Source organism: Bos taurus, chromosome 7, assembly GCF_002263795.3.
Source record: "Bos taurus isolate L1 Dominette 01449 registration number 42190680 breed Hereford chromosome 7, ARS-UCD2.0, whole genome shotgun sequence".
Classification (NCBI taxonomy): Eukaryota; Metazoa; Chordata; class Mammalia; order Artiodactyla; family Bovidae; genus Bos; species Bos taurus.
This window is the reverse complement of record NC_037334.1, coordinates 10,609,043-10,636,276: the sequence shown is the minus strand read 5'-3', so window position 1 is coordinate 10,636,276 and position 27,234 is coordinate 10,609,043. Positions and strand designations below refer to the sequence as shown.

The 27,234-nt window shown below is 40.2% G+C and overlaps 1 protein-coding gene across 2 annotated transcripts in view; it reads right to left on the bottom strand.

The window, feature by feature from the left end:
• Positions 1–27,234, bottom strand: part of LOC100337213 (adhesion G protein-coupled receptor E2) — a 42,899-nt gene that overhangs the window by 981 nt on the left and 14,684 nt on the right. Inside the window, exons 10-19 of one of the 2 annotated variants that reach the window (XM_015471940.3) lie at positions 24,822–24,929; positions 24,417–24,637; positions 24,052–24,231; positions 21,943–22,140; positions 21,436–21,671; positions 15,477–15,543; positions 15,025–15,116; positions 13,867–14,035; positions 13,671–13,781; positions 1,282–1,489 (exon numbers count right to left, since the gene is read on the bottom strand). In XM_015471940.3, the coding sequence (XP_015327426.1) occupies positions 1,307–1,489; positions 13,671–13,781; positions 13,867–14,035; positions 15,025–15,116; positions 15,477–15,543; positions 21,436–21,671; positions 21,943–22,140; positions 24,052–24,231; positions 24,417–24,637; positions 24,822–24,929 (1,565 nt within the window). In that variant the 3' untranslated portion in view covers positions 1,282–1,306. The remainder of the gene's footprint in view (positions 1–1,281; positions 1,490–13,670; positions 13,782–13,866; positions 14,036–15,024; positions 15,117–15,476; positions 15,544–21,435; positions 21,672–21,942; positions 22,141–24,051; positions 24,232–24,416; positions 24,638–24,821; positions 24,930–27,234) is intronic. The other variant, XM_005208597.5, reaches the window with a different exon arrangement.

Sequence of the window (27,234 nt, the reverse complement as noted above, 5' to 3'; positions counted from 1 at the left end):
TTTTACACGAAAAAATATAAAAGATAGTCAAAAGAAGTCAAAGAAGACCCAAAGAAATAAATAAACTTTCCATGATCATGGGTCAGAAGGCAATATAGTTAATATGGCAGCATTCCCCCAAATTGATCTATAGACTCAACACAATCCTTATCAACATCTCAGCTAACTTTTTTCAGAAATTGACAAGCACTTCTTACAATTTACATGGGACTCCACCCTTATGGCAGAAAGTGAAGAGGAACTAAAAGGCATCTTGATGAAACTGAAAGAGGAGAGTGAAAGAGTTGGCTTAAAGCTCAACATTCAGAAAACTAAGATCATGGCATCTGGTCCCATCACTTCATGGGAAATAGATGGGGAAACACTGGAAACAGTGTCAGACTTTATTTTTTTTGGGCTCCAAAATCACTGCGGATGGTGATGGCAGCCATGAAATTAAAAGATGCTACTCCTTGGAAGGAAAGTTATGACCAACCTAGATAGCATATTCAAAAGCAGAGACATTACTTTGTCAACAAAAGTCTGTCTAGTCAAGGCTATGGTTTTTCCAGTAGTCATATATGGATGTGAGAGTTGGACTGTGAAGAAGGCTGAGTGCCAGAGAATTGATGCTTTTGAACTGTGATGTTGGAGAAGACTCTTGAGAGTCCCTTGGACTGCAAGGAGATCCAACCAGTCCATTCTGAAGGAGATCAGTCCTGGGTGCTCTTTGGAAAGACTGATGCTAAAGCTGAAACTCCAGTACTTTGGCCACCTCACATGAAGAGTTGACTCTTTGGAAAAGACTCTGATGCTGGGAGGGATTGGGGGCAGGAGGAGAACGGGTTGACAGAGGACAGGATGGCTGGATGGCATCACCGACTGAATGGACATGAGTTTGAGTGAACTCCAGGAATTGGTGATGGACAGGGAGGCCTGGCGTGCTGCGATTCATGGGGTCGCAAAGAGTCGGACACAACTGAGCGACTGAACTGCACTTAACTAATGGGGTTCCAAATAGTTAAAAAATCTTGAGAAAAACATTGATAGAGTCAAAGTGAAATTTACTACAAAATACTGGAATCAAGATATATGAATGAAAGAACCTAGAGTACGACATGAACACTTATATTTAAGGTAACTTATTTTGACAAGGCTTTCAGTACAGTTCACTGGGGGAAAGGATAACCTTTTAAACAAATGGTGCTGGGACAACTGCATATCCACATGCTAAAGAATGTGCACCTCACAAAAAAAGTATAAAATTCATATCATTAAAATGTTAATTACAAATTGATATACCTGTGGAAGTCAAAGTGTTAGTTGCTCAGTCATGTTCAATTCTTTGTGATTCCATCGTTTGTAGGTCGTCAGGCTCCACTGGCCATGGTATTCCCCAGGCAAGAATTCTGGAGTTGTTTGCCATTTCCTCCTCTGGGGGATCTTCCTGACCCAGGGATTGAACCTGGGTCTCCTGCATTGCAGGTAGATTGTTTACCACTAGCGCCACCTGGGAAACAATTACTATATGTAAAACTATATTATTATAATCAATCAGTTCAGTTCAGTCGCTCAGTCGTGTCCGACTCTTTGCAACCCCATGAATTGCAGCACGCCAGGCCTCCCTGTCCATCACCAACTCCTGGAGTTCACTTAAAATCACGTCCATTGAGTCAGTGATGCCATCTAGCAATCTCATCCTCTGTTGTCTCCTTCTCCTCCTGCCCCCAATCCCTCCCAGAATCAGAGTCTTTTCCAATGAGTCAACTCTTTGCATGAGGTGGCCAAAGTACTGGAGTTTCAGCTTTAGCATTATTCCTTCCAAAGAACATTCAGGACTGATCTCCTTCAGAATGGACTGGTTGGATCTTCTTGCAGTCCAAGGGACTCTCAAGAGTCTTCTCCAACACCACAGTTCAAAAGCATCAATTCAGCGCTCAGCTTTCTTCACAGTCCAACTATCACATCCATACATGACCACTGGAAAAACCACAGCTTTGACTAGATGGACCTTTGTTGGCAGAGTAATGTCTCTGCTTTTGAATATGCTATCCAAGTTGGTCATAACCAATACCTATATATAATTACTATAGACAATGCCTATATGCAATTACTAAAAGTTCTGAAGTCTTGGAAGAAACATGCATGCAAATTTTTGTGACCTTGTTGCAGGCCATTGTTTTAAGATAAGACTCCCAAAGGACAAGTGAACAAAAAATGGAGAAATTGGATTTCTTCGAAAATTAAAACTTCTGGGGGATGGTCCCAAGATGGCAGAGGAATAGGATGGGGAGACCACTTTCTCCCCCACAAACTCATCTAAAGATCATTTTAATGCTGAGCAACTTCCACAAAACAACTTCTGAATGCTGGCGAGGACACCAGGCACCCAGAAATGCAGCCCATTCTCTTTGAAAGGAGGTAGGACAAAATATAAAAGACAAAAAGAGAGACAAAAGAGTTAGGGACAGAGACCCATCATGGGGAGGGAGTCGTGAAGGAGAGGAAGTATCCAAACAGTAGGAAACCCCCTCAAAGGCAGGTCTGTGGGGAGATTTGAAATCTCAGAGGGCAACTTAACTGGGAGGGGAAAAAAAACCCCACAGAGTAGGCGCCTAACTACAACTGCCAGTGGAGAAGTAGCCCAGAAGCCCAGATATACCACCCCTGCTGTGTACAGGCCACCCTGCTGGAGGTAGAGAGGCAGGCATGTGACAGCCAGAGCTGGAAGGCAAGGGGCTGCTCCAGTCTCGGCCTCAGAGACCAGCATCCTCCACCAAACTGTGAGCAGGCTCCGTTTCTAACCACATCTTCCTGGGATCCTGGATGGTTGACATCTGCCAGGAAGGTCACAGCCTGACATCAGCTCCCCAGAGGAGACACATAGCACACATGAGACAGTGCTCTCATGCTCCAGGAAACCAAGTCAGGATTGAGAGGTAATTAAGATGCATTGCACATCTGGGACAGTGCAGTTGCCAAGCACCTGGTTGCCTGAGCTGCTCGGACCTGGGAAGGGCACAAAACGCATGCCCAATCGAGTGTGTGCCCTTGTGGACTACCCGAGAACCTGAACCTGAGTGATTTAGACCTGGGAAGTGCACGAAGTGCAGGGCCCACTTTGGACAGTGCCCTGCAGAGCACGCTGAAGCCTGAGCAGTGTAGACCGGGAAAGCACATGCTGCTGTGACCTGGGACAAACCCAGTGTGGTCCATACACTGTGAGCACTCCCCACACATGCCAGTGATGTTTGTTTGCAGTGTTCCTCCCTCCCCACAACCCAACTGAACAAGTGAGCCTAAATAAGTGACCGCCTTCACCCCCTTGTGTCAGGGCAGAAATTAGACACCAAAGAGACCTGCAAACAGAGGAAGCCAAAATGAACAAAGAGGGAACCACTGGAAGTAACAGGTACAACAGATTAAAACCTTGTAGTTAACATTGACTAAGCATTGGAGGGGGCCTGTAGACCTTGAGAACAAGTACAAGCTGGAACAAGGAACTATTTGAAACTGAACTGACTCCACACTGCCTACAACAGCTCCAGAGAAATTCTTAGACATAGTTTTCCTATCATCACTTTTTAATTTTTTAAAAATTTATGTTCTTTATTACTCCTTTAATTTTCATTTTTACAACCTACTGTTACCTTGCAAAAAAAGACCTATTTTTAAAGCATATTTCATAAACATATATTTTATAAATTTTGTTTTGTATTTTTAATATTGTATTTTTGAGAGTCTAACCTCTACTCTAGATTTTTAATCTTTGCTTTTTGGTATTTGTTATCAATTTTGTACCTTTAAGAACCTAACCTTCAGTATCCATTTTCACTTAGGGCTGTTGATTACTGGCTTGATTGCTCTCTCCCCTTTGGACTCTCCCTTTTATCTCCAGGTCACCTCTATCTCCTCCTTCCCTCTTCTCTTTTCTACTTAACTCTGTGAATCTCTCTGGATGTTCTGGGCTGTGGAGAACACTTAGGGAACTGATTACTTGCTAGATTTGTCTCTCCTCTTTTGACTCCCCCCACTTCTCCTCCTTGTCACCTCTATCTTCCTCATCCCTCTTCTCTTCTCTATGTAACTCTGAACCTTTCTCGGTTTTCCAGACTGTGGAGAGCACATACGGAATTGATTACTGGCTGGACTGCTACTTCCCCTTTTGACTCTCCCTGTTATCCTCCTGGTCACCATGCTAATTCTCCAGAAAAGCAGGAACACAGCCCTGAGAATTAAAAGACAGGCCGTTCAAAGCCATACCAAGCCCACAGACACCACAACTCTCTACTGGACACTTCATTGAACTCCAGAGAGAAGAGACCCAGCTCCACCCACCAGAACACAGATGCAAGCTCCCCTAACCAGGAAATGCTGATAAGCCACTAGTCCACAATAAAGAGGAACCACAAATTTCCAGCATACAGAATGGACACCCCAAACAGAGCTATCTAAACAAAATGAAAAGGCAGAGAAATATTCAGCAGGTAAAGGAACATGATAAATGCCCACCAGATCAAACAAAAGAGGAGGAGATAGAGAGTCTACCTGAAAAAGAATTCAGAATAATGATAGTAAAGAGGATCCAAAAGCTTGAAAACAAAACGGAGTTACAGATAAATAAATTAGCGACAAGGATTGAGAAGATGCAAGAAATGTTTAACAAGGATCTAGAAGGAATAAAGAAGAGTCAATAAATTATGAACAATGAAATAACTGAGATCAAAAGCACGCTGGAGGGAACCAACAGTAGAATAACTGAGGCAGAAGATAGCATAAGTGAGGTGGAAGATAGAATCAGATCAGATCAGATCAGTCGCTCATTGGTGTCCGACTCTTTGCGACCCCATGAATCACAGCACGCCAGGCCTCCCTGTCCATCACCAACTCCCGGAGTTCACTCAGACTCATGTCCATCGAGTCACTGATGCCATCCAGCCATCTTATCCTCTGTCGTCCCCTTCTCCTCCTGCCCTCAATCCCTCCCAGCATCAGAGTCTTTACCAATGAGTCAACTCTTCGCATGAGGTAGCCAAAGTACTGGAGTTTCAGCTTTAGCATCATTCCTTCCAAAGAAATCTCAGGGCTGATCTCCTTCAGAATGGACTGGTTGGATCTCCTTGCAGTCCAAAGGGAATCTCAAGAGTCTTCTCCAACACTACAGTTCAAAAGCATCAATTCTTTGGCACTCAGCCTTCTTCACAGTCCAACTCTCACATCCATACATGACCACAGGAAAAACCATAGCCTTGACTAGACAAATCTTTGTTGGCAAAGTAATGTCTCTGCTTTTGAATGTGCTATCTAGGTTGGTCATAACTTTCCTTCCAAGGAGTAAGCGTCTTTTAATTTCATGGCTGCAATCACCATCTGTAGTGAGTTTGGAGCCCAGAAAAATAAAGTCTGACACTATTTCCACTGTTTCCCCATCTATTTCCCGTGAAGTGGTGGGACCAGATGCCATGAACTTCGTTTTCTGAATATTGAGCTTTAAGCCAACTTTTTCACTCTCCACTTTCACTTTCATCAAGAGGCTTTTTAGTTCCTCTTCACTTTCTGCTATAAGGGTGATGTCATCTGCATATCTGAAGTTATTGATATTTCTCCTGGCAATCTTGATTCCAGCTTGTGTTTCTTCCAGTCCAGCGTTTCTCATGATGTACTCTGCATATAAGTTAAATAAGCAGGGTGACAATATACAGCCTTGACGAAATCCTTTTCCTATTTGGAACCAGTCTGTTGTTCCATGTCCAGTTCTAACTGTTGCTTCCTGACCTGCATACAAATTTCTCAAGAGGCAGATCAGGTGTTCTGGTAAGATAGAATAGTGGAAACAAATGAAGCAAAGAAGAAAAAAGAAAAAAAAAGAATTAAAAGAAATGAAGACAACCTCAGAGACCTCCACCCTTACATTCAAATAATAGGAGCCCCAGAAGAAGAAGACAAAAAGAAAAGGCATGAGAAAATACTTGAGGAGAGAATAGTTGAAAACTTCCCTAGAATGGGGAAGGAAATAGCCATCCAATTTCAAGAAACCCAGAGAATCCAAAACAGAATAAACCCAAGGCAAAACACCCCAAGACACATACTACTCAAACTAATGAAGAGCAACTATTAAAAGTAGCAAGGGAAAAGCAACAAATAACACACAAGGGGATCCCCATAAGGATAAGAGCTGATCTTTCAATAGAAACTCTTCAGGTCAGGAGGGAATGGCAGGACATACTTAAGGTGATGAAAGAGAAAAACCTACAACCCAGATTACTATACCAAACAAGGATCTCATTCAAATACGAAGGAGAAATTAAAAGCTTTACAGAGAAGCAAAAGCTGAGAATTCAGTGCCACCAAACCAGCTCTTCAATAAGTGCTAAGTGATCTTCTTTAGACATGAAACACAGAAAAGATGTATAAACTTGAACCCCAAACAACAAAGTAAATGGTAAGAGGACCATACTTATCAATAATTACTTTAAATGTAAATGGGTTGAATGCTGAAACCAAAAGGCAAAGACTGGATACAAAAACAAGCCCCCTATATGTGCTGTCTACAAGAGACCCACCTCAAACCAAGGGACACATACAGATTGAAAGTGAAGGGCTGGAAATAGATATTTCATGCAAAAGAAAGCAGGAGTAGCAATACTCATATCAGATAAAGTAGACTTTGAAATAAAGGCCATGAAAAGAGACAAAGAAGGACTCCATACAATGATCAGAGGATCAAACCAATAAGAAGATACAACAATTATAAATATATATGCACCCAACCTAAGAGCACCTCAATACGTAAAGCAAATGCTAACAAGCATGAAAGGGGAAATTAACAGTAACACAATAAGAGTAGGAGACTTTAATACCCCACTCACACCTATGGATAGATAAACTAAGCAGAAAATTAGCAAGGAAACAAAAAATTTAAATGACACAATGGGCCAGTTAGACCTAACTGATATCTATAGGACATTTCACCCCCAAACAATGAATTTCACCTTTTTCACAAGTGCACATGGAACATTCTCCAGGATTTATCACATTCTGGGCATAAGTCTAACCTTAGTAAATTCAAAAAAATTGAAATCATTTCAAGCCTCTTTTCTGATCATAATGCGGTAAGATTAGATATCAACTCAAAGAAAAGCAATGCCAAAGAATGCTCAAACTACCGCACAATTGCACTAATCTCATACGCTAGTAAAGTAATGCTCAAATTTCTCCAAGCCAGGTTCAGCAATACGTGAACTGTGAACTTCCAGATGTTCAAGCTGAATTTAGAAAAGGCAGAGGAACCAGAGATCAAATTGCCAACATCCGCTGGATCATGGAAAAAGCAAAAGAGTTCCAGAAAAACATCTATTTCTGCTTTATTGACTATGCCAAAGCCTTTGACTGTATGGATCACAATAAACTGTGGAAAATTCTGAAAGAGATGGGAATACCAGACCACCTGATCTGCCTCTTGAGAAACTTGTATGCAGGTCAGGAAGCAACAGTTAGAACTGGACATGGAACAACAGACTGGTTCCAAATAGGAAAAGGAGTACGTCAAGGCTGTATATTGTCATTCCGCTTATTTAATTTATATGCAGAGTACATCATGAGAAATGCTAGGCTGGAGGAAGCACAAGCTGGAATCAAGATTGCAGGGAGAAATATCTATAACCTCAGATATGCAGATGACACCACCCTTATGGCCGAAACTGAAGAGGAACTCAAAAGCCTCTTAATGAAGGTGAAAGAGGAGAGTGAAAAGGTTGGCTTAAAGCTCAACATTCAGAAAACAAAGATCATGGCATCTGGTCCCATCACTTTATGGCACATAGATGGGGAAACAGTGGAAACAGTGTTGGGCTTTTTTTTTTTTTTGCTCCAAAATCACTGAAGATGGTGATTGTAGCCATGAAATTAAAAGATGCTTACTCCTTGGGAGGAAAGTTATGACCAAACTAGATAGAATATTCAAAAGCAGAGGCATTACTTTGCCAACAAAGGTCCGTCTAGTCAAGGCTATGATTTTTCCAGTGGTCATGTATGGATGTGAGAGTTGGACTGTGAAGAAGGCTGAGCACCAAAGAATTGATGCTTTTGAACTGTGGTGTTGGAGAAGACTCCTGAGAGTTCCTTGGACTGCAAGGAGATCCAACCAGTCCATTCTGAAGGAGATCAGCCCTGGGATTTCTTTGGAAGGAATGATGCTAAAGCTGAAACTCCAGTACTTTGGCCACCTCATGCGAAGAGTTGACTCATTAGAAAAGACTCTGATTCTGGGAGGGATTGGGGGCAGGAGGAGAAGGGGACGACAGAGGATGAGATGGCTGGATGGCATCAGTGACTCGATGGACATGAGTCTGAGTGAACTCCGGGAGTTGGTGATGGACGGGGAGGCCTGGCATGCTGCAATTCATGGGGTCACACAGTCGGACTCGACTGAGGGACTGAACTGAACTGAACTGAACTGAATAGGGAAAAAACTATTAAAAATACAAACATATGGAGGCTAAACAACACAGTTCTGAATAACCAACCAATCATGGAAGAAATAAAAAAGGAAATCAAAATATGCACAGAAACAAATGAAAATGAAAACATGACAACACAAAACCTATGGGATTCATAGGTTTTGAAAAACCTATCCCCTTAGCAAAAGCACTGCTAAGGGGAAGGTTCATAGCATTACAAGCTTACAAGAGAAAAACCAAATAAATAACCTAACTTTACACCTAAAGCAACTAGAAAAAGAAGAAATGATGAACCCCAGGGTGAGTAGAAGGAAAGAAATAATAAAAATTAAGGCAGAAATCAATGAAAAAGAAATAAAGGTGACTATAGCAAAAATCAACAAAACTAAAAGCTGGTTGTTTGAGAAGATAAGTAAGATAGACAAACCATTAGCTAGACTCATCAAGAAAAAAAGGGAGAAGAATCAAATCAACAAAATTAGAAATGAAAATGGAGAAATCACAGCAGACAACACAGAAATACAAAGGATCATAAGAGACTACTATTGGCAGCTATATGCCAATAAAATGGAACCTGGAAGAAATGGACGAGTTCTTAGAAAAGTATAACCTTCCAAAACTGAACCAGGAAGAAATAGAAAATCTTAACAGACCTATCACAAGCATGGAATTGAAACTCTAATAAAAAATCTTCCAACAAATAAAAGCCCAGGACCAGATGGCTTCACAGCTGAATTCTACCAAAAATTTAGAGAAGAGCTAGCACCTATCCTATTCAAACTCTTCAAGAAAATTTCAGAGGAAGGTAAACTCCCAAACTCATTCTATTGTACCACCATCACCCTAATACAAAAACCAGAAAAAGATGCCATAAAAAAGAAAACTATGGGCCAATATCACTGATGAACATAGATGCAGTAATCCTCAACAGAATTCTAGCAAACAGAACCCAGTAACATATTAAAAAGATCATACATCATGACCAAGTGGGCTTTATCCCAGGAATGCAAGGATTCTTCAATATTCACAAATCAATTAATATGATACACCATATTAACAAATTGAAGGATAAAAACCATATAATTATCTCAATAGATGCAAAGAAAACCTTTAACAAGATTCAACATCCATTTATGATAAAATCCTTCCTGAAAGCAGGCACAGAAAGAACATACCTCAACATAATAAAAGCCATATATGATAAACGCACAGCAAACATTATCCTCAATGGCAAAAAATCAAAAGGATTTCCCATAAAGTCAGAAACAAGACAAGGGTGACCACTCTCATCACTACTATTCAACATAGTTTTCGAAGTTTTAGCCACAGCAATCAGAGCAGAAAAAGAAATAAAAGGAATCTAGATTGGAAAAGAAGAAGTAAAACTCTCACTGTTTGTAGATGACATGATCTTTTACATAGAAAACCATAAAGACTCCACCAGAAAATTACTAGAGCTAATCAATGATTATAGAAAAGTTGCAGGACATAGAATTAATACACAGAAATCCCTTGCATTCCTATACACTAACCATGAAAAAACAGAAGGAGAAATTAAGGAAACAACTCCATTCACTATTGTGATGAAAAGAATAAAATACTTAGGAGTAAATCTACCTAAAGAAACAAAAGACCTATACATAGAAAACTATAAAGCACTGATAACAAAATCAAAGATGAGACTAATAGATGGAGAAATATACCGTGTTCATGTATCAGAAGAATCAACATAGTGAAAATGAGTATACTACACAAAGCAATCTATAGATTCAATGCAATCCCTACCAAGCTATCAGCGGTATTTTTCACAGAACTAGAACAAATAATTTCACAATTTGTATGGAAATACAAAGTCCTCAAATAGCCAGAGCAATCTTGAGAAAGAAGAATGTAACTGGAGGAACCAACCTGCCTGACTTCAGGCTCTATGACAAAGCTACAGTCATCAAGACAGTATGGTACTGGCACAAAAACTGAAATATAGATTAATGGAACAAATAGAAAGCCTAGAAATAAGTCTATGCCCCTATGGACACCTCATCTTTGACAAATGAGTAAAAAATATACAATGGAGAGAATACAATCTCTTTAACAAGTGCTGGGGAAACTGGTCATCCACCTGTAAAAGAATGAAACTAGAACACTTTCTAACACCATACAAAAAAATAAACTCAAAATGGATTAAAGACCTAAATGTAAGATCAGAAAGTTTAAAACACCTAGAGGAAAACATAGGCAAACCACTCTCTGACATAAATAACAGCAAGATCCTGTATGACCCACTTCCCAGAGTAATGGAAATAAAAGCAAAAATAAATGGGACCTAATTAAACTTAGAAGCTTTTGCACAAAGAAGGAAACTATAAGGAAGGTGAAAAGAGAGCGTTCAGAATGGGAGAAAATAATAGCAAACGAAGCAACTGACAAAGAATTTATCTCAGAAATATGCAAACAGCTCATGCAGCTCAATTCCAAAAAATAAACAACCCAATCAAAAAATGGGCCAAAAAACTAAATGGACATTTATTCAAAGAAGACAGACAGATGGCTAACAAACACATGAAAAAATGCTCTACATCACTCATTATCAGAGAAATTAAAATCAAAACCACAATGAGGTACCATTTCACGTCAGTCAGAATGGCTGCTATCAAAAAGTCTACAAACAGTAAATGCCGGAGAGGGTGTGGAGAAAAGGGAACCCTGTTACACTACTGGTGGGAATACAAACTAGTACAGCCACTATGGAGAACAGTGTGGAGATTCCTTAAAAAACTAGAAACAGAACAGCCATACAACCCAGTAATCCCACCGGTGGGCATACACAGGTAGGAAACCAGAATTGAAAGAGACACGTGTACCTCAATGTCCATTGTAGCACTGTTTACAATAGCAAGGACATGGAAGCAAACTAGATGTCCACTGGCAGATGAATGGATAAGAAAGCTGTGGTACATATACACAATGGAGTATTACTCAGCCATTAAAAAGAATACATTTGAATCAGTTCTAATGAGGTGGATGAAACTGGAGCCTATTATACAGAGTGAAGTAAGTCAGAAAGAAAAACACCAATACAGTATATTCATATATTAATATATATTAATGCATATATATGGAATTTAGAAAGATGGTAACAATGACCTTATATGCGAGACAGTGAAAGAGACACAGATGTAAAGAACAGACTTTTGGACTCTGTGGGAGAAGGCGAGGATGGGATGATTTGAGAGAATAACATTGAAACATGTATATTACCATTGTGAAACAGATCACCTGTCCGAATTTGATGCATGAAACAGGGCACTCAAAGCTGCTGCATCCCTCTGGACAACCCAGAGGGATGGGATGGGGAGGGACATGGGAGGGAGTTTGAGAGGGTGGATACATGTACACCTGTGGCTTATTCATGTTAATGTACAGCAAAAACCACCACAATATTGTAAAGTAATTAGTCTCCAATTAAAATAAATAAATTAGTTAAAAAAATTAAAACTTCTGTGTATCAGTTGACACTATGAGAGAGTGAAAACATTGAGAGAAATGGTGGGCTGAAGTCCTTGCACAATTCATATAGACCCCATGGGTCTTTGTGTTTTCACCTGTCGAATAGAAACATAGTAATACCTTATCTTCAAGTGGTGATGTGAAGAATATATGAACAGAAAACATGATAACTGTTTTTGTAAACTCAAAAATACAAATTCTTGGTAAGATTCATACTGCCAGGATCTCTCTATGACCTCTGTGATTTTCTGATGTTTTGCATTATTTGTGCGTGTTGCAAATCCCAGGAATGATTAGATACTTTAAAGGAAATTCTCAGTGTCTCTTTTGCTGTCTCGTGCACAGGGTAATTGTTACCATCTTTCTAAATTCCATATATATGCGTTAGTATACTGTATTGGTGTTTTTTTTTTTTCTGGCTTACTTCACTCTGTATAATAGGTTCCAGTTTCATCCATCTCATTAGAACTGATTCAAATGTATTCTTTTTAATGGCTGAGTAATACTCCATTGTGTATATGTACCACAGCTTTCTTATCCATTCATCTGCTGATGGGCATCTAGGTTGCTTCCATGTCCTGGCTATTACAAACAGTGCTGCGATGAACATTGGGGTACACGTGTCTCTTTCCCTTCTGGTTTCCTCAGTGTGTATGCCCAGCAGTGGGATTGCTGGATCATAAGGCAGTTCTATTTCCAGTGGGTGGGGAGATTTGGGAGAATAAGAGTGAAACATGTATAATATCATGTATGAAACGAGTCGCCAGTCCAGGTTTGTTGCACAATACTGGATGCTTGGGGCTGGTGCACTGGGATGACCCAGAGGGAGGGTATGGGGAGGGAGGAGGGAGGAGGGTTCAGGATGGGGAACACAGGTATACCTGTGGTGGATTCATTTCGATGTTTGGCAAAACTAATACAATATTGTAAAGTTTAAAATTAAATAAAATTAAAAAAAAAGTCACAGAGAATCCAAAAAAAAAAAAAAAAGGAAATTCTCAAATCTAATGTAATCCTTATACTTTACTTTTATGACTACATAAACCATGTATTTACTGTTTTCTATATACAGGGGTGGCTTCCCAGGGGGCACTAGTGGTAAAGAACCCATCTGCCAATGCAGAAAGATTCGGGAGACAAGCATTCAACACCTGGGTTGGGAAGATCCCCTGGAGAAGGGCATAGCAACCCACCGCAGTATTCTTGCTTGGAGAATCCCATGGACAGAGAAGCCTGGTAGGCTATGGTCCATAGGGTCTCAAAGAGTCAAACGTGACTGAAGCAATTTGGCACACACACATGCATATAGAGGGGTACTGGGGTTGACATGGGTTAAATGATGGTCCTGTGACTCTGGTTAGCTTGTGCGTCTGTGCTTCAGATCCACAGTTACTGCTTATTGAACTTAACACAGGACTATTCTCTTCCTTAAGTGTCTGTGCATGAAAAAGTCCATGCTGCATGGACAAAATGGGTGCTCAAACCAGGTGGAGAATAAGAAGATAGTTATGTACAAGAGTCAAGATGAGAATAGAAATGCAATGAGCAGAAGTAAGAGGAAGACATTCTTTCATGACAGAGGAATGTCCTGAGTGAGTTTAGACGTAAACCAGTGTGAGTCATCATAGGGTATCACCTGCTTTATACCCAGTTGTCCAGTATGATAGGAATGTGCTGCTCAATGAATCAATCAGTGAAGTGCTCTGGGGCAATGCATGATCTTACCTCACTGTGTTTAGAGGGTTCCAATATGGCCCTGCTGGACAGTGTGTACTCTTCAGACTCAGTTTTCTTTTTCTTGATCCCTTTGAACCATATCTTGTATTGCTCCTGCACCTGTAGAGACAAAGCATGCTCTGCATCAGCTCACAGAGAGAAATGAGGATGAGAAGAGTCCTGAGCAGGAGTCAGACAGTGGTACCTGCTGGCTGAGGAGGCAGTACACCAGGAAGATGAAGAAACCCTGCAGGCTGTTGATGATGGTGAAGAGGTAGGCCATGACGTGGGGAGCTGGTCCCACCTGCAGGATTCCCAGACACCATGTACATCCCAAGATAAAGAGCTGAGCTGTGGCTTTAAATGTTAGCATCCTGAGTAGGAGGACAAAAAAGATTCACGATGCACCCTGACCAACACAATCAAGTCCATCTCTTTTCAACTCAAAGAATGTCTTTGACTCAGTTGTGGCCACTCTGATCTTTACTGTGAATGATTATCTAAAAGAAATGTTTTTTTGTTTCCAGAATGGCATATTGTCTTAGACTGAAGTTGATAGTGAAACTTCATAATGTGGCTTTCAGTAATAGGATGAATATCCCCAGTTTCAATCAACTAATATTACTGTGGATGTTCTGTGCACATGGCTTTGTGCTGGCCCTGTGCATTAAAAATAACAAAGGCAAGATTTCTGATTTCACAAACTTTACCACCTAGTGGGAAGACAAATACAAATGGTCAGTTATACTTGTGAAATTGAAGGTCCCTCTGTCTGGTCCCTCCAATGATGTCCCTATCTTTTCCATCTCCATGAATTGACCCAGAGCATGCTTTGTCAGATGATTCATTATGTGTAAATGAAAAGAAAGCAAAGGACATCCTTGGCTTCTTAGAAGATATGATATGTGGATAATCAACTTGACTTCACCAGGTAGAGCAGGGCAGATGAGGGTAGCGGGACAAACATGAATAAAGACATGGGCATGAAAGGGCATGCTGTGGCCTGTGTCAAGTATGTAAGTGATTTATAAGGATATATATATTCTTAGGACTTTTCTCATAGGGTCATGGTGGTAATCCCTGTTTATCAGAACAAAATCAATTTCCTCTGTAGTTAAATTAGTTCCATTCTTGGGTTAGAGATGAATGGAATATTTTTGACTTGGGTATCAGCAACAGAACAGTATTCGAACTTCCAAGAAGGGTGGCTGAACTCCTCCTCTCAAGTCCCCTTGAAACCCTGTGAAGGGACACTAGAAGCTTGGAACTCTATGTCCTTGCTCCTGGACCATGCTTTTTATGGTGTGGGGTTGGGGGGGTGTGGTGGGGTAGGGTGGTGATGTGTACCTCTGATCCATCTCACCTAGTCTTCCGGAGAGTGGACACATCACTGTTGAGTGAGGAGAGCTTCTTTTTCACAATCCAGAATGTTATCAGGAAGAAAACTAAATTAATCTGCAGAAACATCACAAGGGATATTAAGTGCATCCAGATCTGCTAATCCTTCCCTGTGGCTCACCCAACATCTAAATCAGCAGGTAGGAAGGGTTTGTATTTCATAACAGTGATAGAAAACCAGACTGAACACCCGTAACTCACTTTGCATGGGGATTTACATGTTTAAACACTAAGAATGCCATGTCTAAGGAAATACTCCTTCCTGGTTTTAAAATGGAAATTTCTGCATCCTGGGACCCTCTCATTCCTGAGCTAACTGGAATAATTGGTCAACCTGTCCATAGCCCTCTTCTTGCTTGTGTTTTAATTCGCCCTCACCCAGGGAGGAAAGATCCTCTGATGTCATCCATTACTCACAGAGAAGATGGTGCAGACAGGGCCAAGAAATGTCCATACAAATCCTTTTTCTGTGCTGAGCCAGCATCTAAGAGAGGTGGTTGAGAATCAAGAGTATATTAGCCTTTGTGGATAAAGAATTGATAGATGAACATATCTCTCATTCCTCAAAGTTTTTCCTGACTTCTGTATTATTATTATTATTAATAATTATTATTGTTTTTTTTTTTTTTTTGATCAGAATATTTTGCATAAGATCACCCTGGTACAGGGAGGGAGGAAGGAGGAGTGTTCAGGATGGGGAACACGTGTATACCTGTGGTGGATTCATGTTGATATATGGCAAAACCAATACAATATTGTAGAGTTAAAAAATTAAAAAAAAAAGATCACCCTTAGCAAATTTCAATACACAACACAATATTAGCCATAGGCACTATGCTCTATAGTAGACTTCCTGAACTTATTTTGCATAATTGAAAGCTTATGTATGTCCTTGATATTAGTAAAGGCCATGGGTGTATACTTATTCCCAATTGTCAGGATATACACATTAATCATGTGCAGCTTTTTTCCATGTAAATCACAATGTAAAAAAGTGGTTTTAAATAAATATAAACTTATTTTAAAAAGCCCATTTAAGTCTTGGCCCTCATATGCTGGCAGAAAAAAATGTACATGTTTTAAAGAAAAAAATCAATAAAAATTAATTTATGGTTTATGAGACAAATATTGAGTCTCTCTTTCTCTATCAGGGTCAGTTCTTGGCTCTGAAGATCCAGTTATGATTAAGAGAGTGATCTCTTTCTTCAAGGAGTTCCTAGCTCTGTAGGCTTGTTGATAGTTAGACAATATAAACAATCAAAATGATCAAGCTTAAGATCAAATATGAGGAGCTGTGGGAACACATAAATGGATCTATAACCTAGTCAAACGTGTAGGAGGTTCTGATACTGGGAAGGGTTCCCTGAGAGAATTCTGTTGTGTTTATGATGAGAAGTGAAGGATGAGTAGATGTAGATAGGAAAAAATTGGGGACAGCCAAGAAGAGAGAGAGGGAGAGAAAGTGATTGAGAGAGAGAGAGAGAGAATAACAGTAAGCCTGACACTGCTATGTCAGGCTCATGTGCATTATACAATTTATTTCTCATGACAATATAGGTAATCAAATGATTGCAAATCAGGCATCTGAGGCATAAGGATACAAAGTCAGTAACTGAAGTTCACACTGATAGAAATGATAGAATTGGTGCTTGATCCCAAATAGGAACTGTGTGTGATGTGGGAGGTGTTAGGGCCATGCTAGTTGGATCCACCAGGAAGAACCAAAGAGAGAGCTACACAGACAGGGGCTGGCATACTGCAGCCTGTGGTCCACACTAGGCTATTGTCTGATTTTGGAAATGTGTTTTACTGGGTCAGAGTTACACTCATTTTCCTATATCTTTTCTGTGGCTGCTTTTGAACTACAAGGGCAGAGGTAAAAAATTGCAACTGAGACTGACCCACAAAACCAAAATATCTACTACCTTGTGTTTTATAGGGAAAGTTTTCTGACTTTTTTGCTAAACTATCTAGAAAGGCCAGTGATCCAGAAACCATTTGATGCAGGTCGGCATCAATTTTTACCAGCATAAGAATTTGTTGTGAGTTCTTTAGTTGCTAAGTTGTGTCCAACTATTTGTGACCCCATGAACTGGTACTCACAACAAATTTCTATGATGGACCATAAGGAAATCTGAATGCCAAAAATTGATGCTTTCAAATTGTGGTTCTGTAGAAGACTCTTAAGACTGCCTTGGCTAGCAAGGAGATCAAACCAGTCAATCTTAAAGGAAACCAACCCTGAACATTCACTGGGAGGACGATGCTGAAGGTGAAGCTCCAATACTTTGGCCACCTGATGCGAAGAGTTGACTCGTTAGAAAAGACTCTTGTTTCTGGGAAAGATTGAGGGCAGGAGAAGGCAGTGACAAGGACGAAATGGTTGGATAGCTTCACCAACTATGTGACATGAGTTTGAGCAAACTCAGGAAGATAGTGAAAGACTGGGAAACCTGAGCGACTGAACTGAATGGAACTGAACTGCAGCACGCCAGGTTTCCCAGGAATCTCAGAGGGCAAATAACCAAAAAAAAAAAAAAAAAGAAAAAAGTTCACCACACAATACGTGCTGAACCTCAATTACTAGCGGAGAAGCAGCTCAGATGCTCAAGTCCACTGCAGCTAGTGGGGGGCTGGGTGCAGAGGTTTGGGCTGTGTGGCTGGTTCTTAGGATAAGGACTGGGTTTGAATGCCCTGTGGACAATCAAAAGGGGTTAATGTAACACAGCAACCCAAACCATGTGAACACCAGAGAGAAAAAGAAAACCAAAGGACCTTTCCTGCAGGAAGGCTCAAGTGCTGCATGGTGACACTTGGCGAGCTAACAGAATAAGTATTGTGCCCAGAGAAGGAAATGGCAACCCACACCAGTGTTCTTGCCTGGAGAATCCCAGGGACGGGGGAGCCTGGTGGGCTGCCACCTATGTGGTCGCACAGAGTTGGACATGACTGAAGTGACTTAGCAGCAGCAGCAGCAGCAAATACCAAAGGAGAGTAAGCTGCTGCCATTTATGACCCTCCTTCCCTGGAGTCAGAGAAGTAAGAGTGTGACAGCCAGAGCTGGAATGCAAGGGGCTGCTGCAATCTTGGCCACAGAGACTGCATTTCCCACCAAACTGTGAGCAGGCTGTCAGTCTATAACCACATCTTCCTTGGATCCTGGACAGTTCACATTGGCTGGGAGTGTCACAGTCTGAGACCAGCTCCCCAGAGGAGAAACACAGCACACCTGGCATAGTGCCCTTTTCGTGCAACAGAGAAATTGGACAGCTTGGACTGGGGAGGTGCATAAGATGCATGGCCCACCCAGGACAGTGTTCTCACCAAGCACCTGGTCGCCTGAGTTGCTTGGACCTGGGAAGGGCACAAAATGCACAGTACACCTGGGTCTGAGCCTTATGGAGGCCACCATCATCCTGATACCAAAACCAGACAAAAACCACAAAAAAGAAAACTACAGGCCAATATCACTGATGAACATAGATGTAAAAATCCTGAACAAAATTCTAGCAAACAGAATCCAACAACATATTAAAAAGATCATACATCATGACCAAGTGGGCTTTACTCCAGGGATGCAAGGATTCTTCAGTGTTCTCAAATCAATCAATGTGATACACCATCTTAACAAATTGAAATGTAAAAATGGTATGATTATCTCAACAGATGCAGATAAAGCCTTTGACAAAATTCAACATCCGTTTATGATAAAAACTCGAGAAAGTAGGCTGCTGCTGCTGCTGCTAAGTTGCTTCAGTCATGTCCGACTCTGTGTGACCCCATAGACGGCAGCCCACCAGGCCTCCCCATCCCTGGGATTCTCCAGGCAAGAACACTGGAGTGGGTTGCCATTTCCTCCTCCAATGCATGAAAGTGAAAAGTGAAAGTAAAGTCGCTCAGTCATGTCCGACTCTAGCAACCCCATGGACTGCAGCCTACCAGGCTTCTCCGTCCATGGGCTTTTCCAGGCAAAAGTACTGGAGTGGGGTGCCATTGCCTGAGAAAGTAGGCATAGAAGGAATATACCTCAACATAACAAAAACTATATATGACAAACCCACAGCAAACATTATTCTCAATGGCAAAAAATTGAAAGCATTTCCTCTAAATCAGGAACAAGGCAAGGGTGCGCACTGTTACCACTACTATTCAACATAGCTTTGGAAGTCCTAGCCACAGCAATCAGAGAAGAAAAAGAAATAAAAGGAATCTAGATTGGAAAAGAAGTAAAATGGTCACTGTTTGCTGATGACATGATCCTCTACATAGAAAACCATAAAGATTCCACCAGAAAATTTCTAGAGTTAATCAATGAATATAGCAAAGTTGCAGGATATAAAATTAATGCACAGAAATCCCTTGCATTCCTATATACTAACAATGAAAAATCAGAAAGAGAAATTAAGGAAACAATCCTATATACCATTGCAACATTAAGAATAAAATACTTAGGAATAAATCTACCTAAAGAAACAAAAGATCCATATATAGAAAGGTATAAAACACTTATGAAAGAACTCAAAGATGACACAACTAGATGGAGAAATATGCCATGTTCTTGGAATGAAAGAATCAATATAGTGAAAATAAGTATACTACCTAAAGCAATCTATAGATTCAATGCAATCCCTATGAAACTCCAATGCTGTTTTTCACAGAACTAGAACAAATAATTTCACAATTTGCATGGAAACACAAAAACCGTCAAGTAGCCAGAGGAATATGGAGAAAGAAGAATAGAACTGGAGGAAACAACTTTCCTGACTTCAGACTACACTACAAAGCTATAGTCATCAAGACAGTATGGTACTGGTGCAAAGACAGAAATACAGATCAATGGAACAAAATAGAAAGTCTGGAGATAAATCCATGCACATATAGACACCTTATCTTTGACAAAGGAAGCAAAAATATACAACGGAGAAAAGACAGTCTATTCAACAAGTGGTGCTTAGAAAACTGATCAAACACCTATAAAACAGTGAAATTAGAACACTTTCTAACACCATACACAAAAATAAACTCAAAATAGATTAAAGACCTAAATGTTAAGACCAGAAACTATAAAACACTTAGAGGAAAACATAGGCAGAACAGTCTCTGACATAAGTCACAGCAAGATCCTCTAAGACCTACCTCCCAGAGTAATGGAAATAAAAGCAGAAATAAACAAATTGCACCTAATTAAACTTAAAAGCTTGTGCCCTATGAAGGAAGGTATAAACAAGTGAAAAGACAGCTTTCAGAATGGGAGAAAATAATAGCAAATAAAACAACTGACAAAGAATTAATCTGCAAAATATATAAGCAGTTCATGCAGCTCAGTACCAGAAAAATGAATAACTCAATCAAAAAGTAGGCCAAAGAACTAAACAGACATTTCTCCATAGAAGACATACAGATGGCTAACAAACACATGAAAAGATGCACAACATCACTCATTATTAGAGAAATGCAAATCAAACCACAATGAGGTATCATTTCACCCTGGTCAGAATGGCCATTATCAAAAAGTCTACAAACAATAAATGCTGGAGAGTGTGTAGAGAAAAGCGAACACTTTTACACTGTTGGTGGGAATGCAAACTGATACAACCATTATGGAGAACAGTGTGGAGATTCCTTTAAAAAGGGGTCATAAACCTGTCATATGACACAGCAGTCCCACTGGTGGGTATACTTCCCAAGGAAACCAGAAAGAGACTCATATACACCAATGTTCACTACAGCATTATTTACAATTACTAGGACACGGAAGCAACCTATATGTCCATCAGCAGACGAATAGATAAGGAAGATGTGGTACTTATATAGAGTGGAATATCACTCAGCTGTAAAAAAGAAACTCATTTGAGTCAATTCTAGTGAGGTGGATGAAACTGGAGCCTATTATATAGAGTGAAGTAAGTCAGAAAGAGAAAGACAATGTGAAATTTAGAAAGATGGTAATGAAGATCCTATAAGCAGGGCAGCAAAAGAGGCACAGATGTAAAGAATAGACTTTTTGGACTCTGTGGGAGAAGGGGACAGTGGGATGACTTGAAAAAATAGCACTTAAACATATATATTACTATGTGTAAAACAGATGACCAGTGCAAGTTCAATGCAAGCAGCAAGGCACACAAAGCCGGTGCTCTTGTACAACCCAATGGGATAGGGTGGGGAAGGATGAAGCAGGGGGGTTAAGGATGGGGGGACACATGTACACCTGTGGCTGATTCATGTTGATGTATGGCAAAGCCACCACAATATCGTAAAGTAATTGTCCTTAAATTAAAATGAATAAATTAAGACAGATAAAATTAAAGTGCTATGTTGGTTCTATAATGGCCATAGTCATGCATGAGAAGTTAGGATGGCGGGAATTTGGTTTTACCGTTTGGGTGTTCCATAAAGATGAGGCCTGGATGCAGAAGAAATGGCCACAATCACAGCTGGGACTCCATAGCCCACTGGGAACGTGAGCTTCTTCATGAATCTGTTGGCACTGGAGTAGTTGACCACCGTCAGGTTGCGTGCAGTGAGGAAGAGTTGCAGACCCTCCAGCAGCATCCAGGTGAAGGAGGCCAGGTAGAGATAGTGTAAGGCACCTGCAATGATGGCACACAGCACCTGGGGGAGGAGGAAGGTGTCACCTGGATGGTTTGTCAGGATGGATCATGGCCCCAGGACTTCTTCTATGACTTGCCACTGGGGATAACTCTGATGTAAATGAATGAATTATCAATTGAATGTTTGCTTTCTAGTTCTGTCAGTCCATGTGAATTGGCTACTTATCCATCTAATATTACCTGGAATCCCACTATATTAAGGAGTCCAATGCAGTATGGCCCCATGAACTCAGCATCCCTGGGGCAGGGATATTCTGGGACAGTATACATACCTTGCTCTCAGTTCTGTCGATGGCTGTCAGGAAGAGCAAGTGGGCCAGGAAGAGGCAGAGTGAGAGCTGCAGATGGAGTGAGGTGCTGATGCTCTGGATGGCTTTGCACAGCAGGAAGGTGAGGGCCGCCAGGAAGAGACACAGCAGAGAGAGGCTCAGTCCCATGTAGGTGATCACAGTCAGTGCGGGATCCTCCTCCTGGGACCCAGCAGAGAGAAGATCAGTCATGCTTTCCTGCTGTGGGGTAATGACCCTTCCACCATTTTTATTTGTAGACATAGAAAAATCAGGAATGGAGGTGCTGAGTAGATTATGTTATGGATAGGTTTACAGATATGTTATGTTTATGGATAACTTTCTCCTGGTTCAAAAATATAGAAATTTATGGGATCTGAATGATAAAATCTGTGCCTGGAAAGATTGAGGGATAAGAGAGTCCTAATGAAGACCAAGACCTGGATCTCACAAGTGTTTATTTCCCTCTAGACTTTTGAGCATGACTAAGCTTCTCAGTTACCTCAATAGGTTCACAGAGGCAAGAAGCTACATTTTGAGCACCATCCTCCATCCCCGTAATGTAATGATCTATGACAAAGTCTCTACCTGTTGTCATGATGTCCAGGTATCAATTCCCAACTCTTAATTCAGCACAGTTTATCCCTGTAATATTTCTTCATGTTTGGCCACTAATCCTTACAGATTTAGAGCTAAACTCTTGGGTAAAAGAGAAAAACTGCTATGCTTGGATGTTGGCTGTAGCTTAAAATTGATAATGTCTGCCTCTTTTTGGTGTGCATGTGTTCTCAGTCACTCAGGCATGTCTGACTTTTTGTGACCTCAAGGACTGTAGCCCCTCAAGCTCCTCTGTCCATGGAATTTTCCAGGCAAAAATATAGGACTGGGTTGCCATTTCCTCCTCCAGGGGATCTTCCCAATCCAGGCATTGAACCCGAGTCTTCTGAGTCTTCTGAGTTGGCAAGTGGATTCTTTACTACTGAGCCACCTGGGAAGCTTGCTTCTTTTTGGAAATCATCCTAAATACCTGAGCACAAGGAAAAAATATCTCCCAATTTCCTTTTAGTATAAGTCTGGGTGAAGACAGAGAGGGAGAAAGACAGAGGGAGGTGCAAAAAGGATGAAGAAAATGAATGTTAAAACCTGCAAATTAGGTGCTTCTGGGTAAAAAGCAATTGAGTATGGTAGCACCAAATTTATTTTTGCAGCATGTCTCTATGTTCAATTTTGTTTAAGAATGAAATATTTATAAATAAATAACTGGCCCTCCAGATGATTCTGATGCACTTTAACTTTTGAGAATGTTTGGCTTATTGAATAAAACTAATTTTTGTACTGTATTAAAGTTCCCAAGAGAGGTCCACATGTGAAGAAATGCAGGTAGCCCCTGTTGGGAAGTGCAGTGCAAAATAGCCTTGAAGGAGAAGGTCCTTGGGAAAATGGCAGAGGGCCAGAAGTACTCAGGCTTTGCGATAGCTGAAAAACATCTCCTGCTTTTAGCTATGCTCGGTGCCAAGATTTAATAATATTAAAGATGTTGCTTGAGAAAATGGGTCATGGGATAAACACCTGGGTCATTTAGAATGTGCTGTCCTTGAAATATCTTTTACTGATTATGTCTTAACCCTGTATGTGCTCTGCTGGCCGTATACTCTAAGCTCTTTGTTCCTGCTTCTATAAAAAGGCTCGACTGCAGAAATAAATTTGTCAGTCCTTTCAAGAGACTGTCCGAGTGTTGTTCTTTCAGGTTCGTTGTTTCCAAGTCCCAGGGAGAAAATCCACAGCCCCTAAGAGCTAAACACGGACACCTGTTGTCAGATAGGAAGTCAAGAAGACCTCAGTCCTACCACCACAAGGAACTGAATTGTGCCCAAAATTAGAGGGTTAGAGGAGGACTGCAAACCTCAGATCAGAATTCAGTCCAAGCTGACAGAATGATTTCAGCCTTGGAAGAACTTGAGCAGACATCCCCGCTATACCATGCCAGGTCACTGACGTGCGATAACTGGGAGACAGCATTTTTTTCAGGTTTAACATGTGTTAGAATTTGTTCCACATAAAGATATTGAATGCAGCCCCTCTGAGGGGTGTCACCTGCATATTGTAGTAGGCCATGAGGACAGCAAAGCTGCTGAAGTGTGTGCACTGGCAGGTGGTGCTGTCGTCTCTGTTGTCCATCATCCTGCAGCCTCTGGTTGCCCAATGACCACTTCCATTCTGGCCCTGCTCCCAGAAGACACAGTGCACCTTCCCCTTTGTTTCAGAGGTCCTTGACTGTAGAAACAGGAAGTAGGTTTGAGCTGGTGGTTCTGTTGCTCAGAAATGCTGACCCAAATCTAGCTCATGATGGAATTTCCTTGGGATATGATGCACCTGTGATGGACATCCCTGAAGCACAAAGGCTGTGCCCAGGACTCAGGTCTCTCCCACACCCACATCTTCATCCCCCCAGGACTCACATGTCTGAAGACAAATTTGACTGGAGAACTGAGGTTCTGTGTGTTACTGTTGCTGATAAAAACAGATATGACATCTGACAGCAGGATAGGGGGAACTTCCTGCAGCAATTCCCCATGTGTCTCATGTGGAACTGCCTGTTCCTCAGCATCCACAATCAGGGGGACTTTATCCAGCAACTTTTCAATCCCAGGTATGGAGACAAGGCCCACCACAATGGGACCTGCAGGACAAAGGCAAGGTTGATATCTTGGGGTATCCATGACTCCTCCTTTAATGAACTATTTCCCTGTGGCCCCACCATTACCCATAGTTCCCTTTAAAGTATACATTTCTGTTTATTGCTTCTTTGAGTATCATGTTCCATTTTGAATTCCTAGGGATCTGTACCCTGCCACAACCATTACCTGAGTCATTAGATTCATGCACTGCATCCCAGATCAGTATCATCTTTATGTTATTCTGAATCAAAGTGACATTCTTATCTTCTTTATCCAGTGCCTTCAGTGACATTTCTGAGTTGTGAGGGTTATAGAAGGGAGTTAGATTAGTAATTGTGGCTATGATGGTACACATACTACCATTATTTGCATACATAAAAATAAGTATTTTAATATATTATGTGCTGTGTGCTGTCCTTATTTGGTCAATCATGTCCAAAACTTTGCAACCGTATGGGTGGTAGCCTGCCAAGCTCCTCTGTCCATGGGGATTCTCCAGGCAGAATACTGGAGTGGGATACCATGCCCTCCTCTAGGAGATCTTCCTAACCCAGGGATCGAGCCCAGGTATCCTGCATTGTAAACTTTGGATTAATATTGGAACTTTTACTGTTGATCCACTAGGGAAGCTCAATAATATTAGTCTTGGTAGCCTATCCCTTCTCCAAGGGATCTTCCTGATGCAGGAATCAAATCAGGGTCTCCTGTATTGCAGGAAGATTCTTTACCAGCTGAGCTACCAGGGAAGCCCCTTAATATATTATATAAATATGTAGACAGTTTATATATTACATAATGTATATTATATGGGCTTCTGTGGTAGCTCAGGAAATGATATATTTTTATCATTGATTTACATGATATCTAAATATGATGTCAAAATATCTAAATCATATGACATATTATATGATATTTATGTATAATCATTTATATGATTATGCAATCATATAAATGATTATGTATCATTTTCTCAATGATATATAAATAATATTTATAATAATGTATATTATAAATAATGTATATCATAAATAATGATATTATAGTTTTAAGCAATATCATTTGGTACAATAATAGTGGTATATACATATATCATTTAAATTTACAAAGGATTGTAAGAGAACATATGAGCAATTATTCAACAACATGAAATGCAACCTAAATAAAATGGGGAAATTCCTAGAGACACAAAATACAAAAAGTTGATTTAAGAAAATGGAAAATCAGAGCAATCCAGTAACAGATAAGTAGATTGAATCAGTATCCAAAACTTTACAAAATGAAAAGACCAGAACAGATGGCTTCTATAGTGAATGCTCTCAGGCATTCTGGAAGAATTAATACTAATCCTTTGTAAACTTTTCTATAGAATAGAAGAGAAATAGCTCTACTTAAATAGTTCTATGAGACCATCATTATCACAAGAACAAAACAAGATAATGCATCACAGCAATCCCAATAAATCAATGTCAATTTGAACATAGATACACAAATAGTCAACAAAATACAAGGAAAATTTTTATCCAAGGAAACTCAAGACTTGTATATTGAACACTACAAAAGAGTGTTGAAAGAAATTAGAAACTCTAAATAAATCATAAGACATCCTGTGGTCATGGATCAGAACCATCATATTAAGATCTCAACAGTCCCCAAAATGATTTATCAATTCAATGCAATCTGTATCAAAATTCTGACATCATTAAATTAATTTTCAGCAGAAATGGAAAGCTCATCCTAAAATCCATAATGGATTGCAAGTGACCTGTATAAACAAAGCAATCCTAAAGGTGAAAAACAAATTTGGAGGCATTACAATTTCTGATTTCAAAACTTACTGCCAACCTACAGTATTCAAAATGGTGGGAAATTGCTATATGAACAGAACTGAGGATCCAGGAATAAATCCATGCATCTATGGTCAGTTGATTTTCACAAAGGGGTGTCAAGACCATCAATGGGCAAAGAAAAATCTCTTCAACAATGATGCTGAGACATCCAGCTTTCCACAAGCAATAAAGGAATTCAGTGACCTACTTCATACAATAAATTTTAATAAAGAAATGGGTCAAAGACCCATTGGGGTCAAAATGGCTCAAAGATCTACATTTAAAAGTTAAAACTAAAACAAGTAGGACAAAAACACATGAGTAACTCTTCCTGACCTTGGATTTGGAAATGGACTATTAGATATGGAAAAATATGCAGGAGCAACAAAAGTGCCAATAGATTATATGGACTTCATCAAAATGGAAATATCTATTCATTAAAGTGAAAAGACCACAAAAAAGTGAAAAGGTAATCTACAGAATGGGAGAATATATTTGCAAAGACATATCTGATAGGATCTAAATTGAGATCTATGAAGATCTCTTATAGCTTAACAACCAAATGTAAAAAATTGAAATTGAAAAGAAAGAAAAATGTTTCTCCAATAAAATATAGATGTTTTCTCCAATAAAATGTTTCTCCAATAAAATATAGACAAATTCAACAATGACATGAAAAGAGGTTCAACATCTTAGTCACTAGGGAAATGCAGATAGAACCATGATGAGATATCACCTGACACACACTAGAATGGCTACAAGAAAAAGAAAGC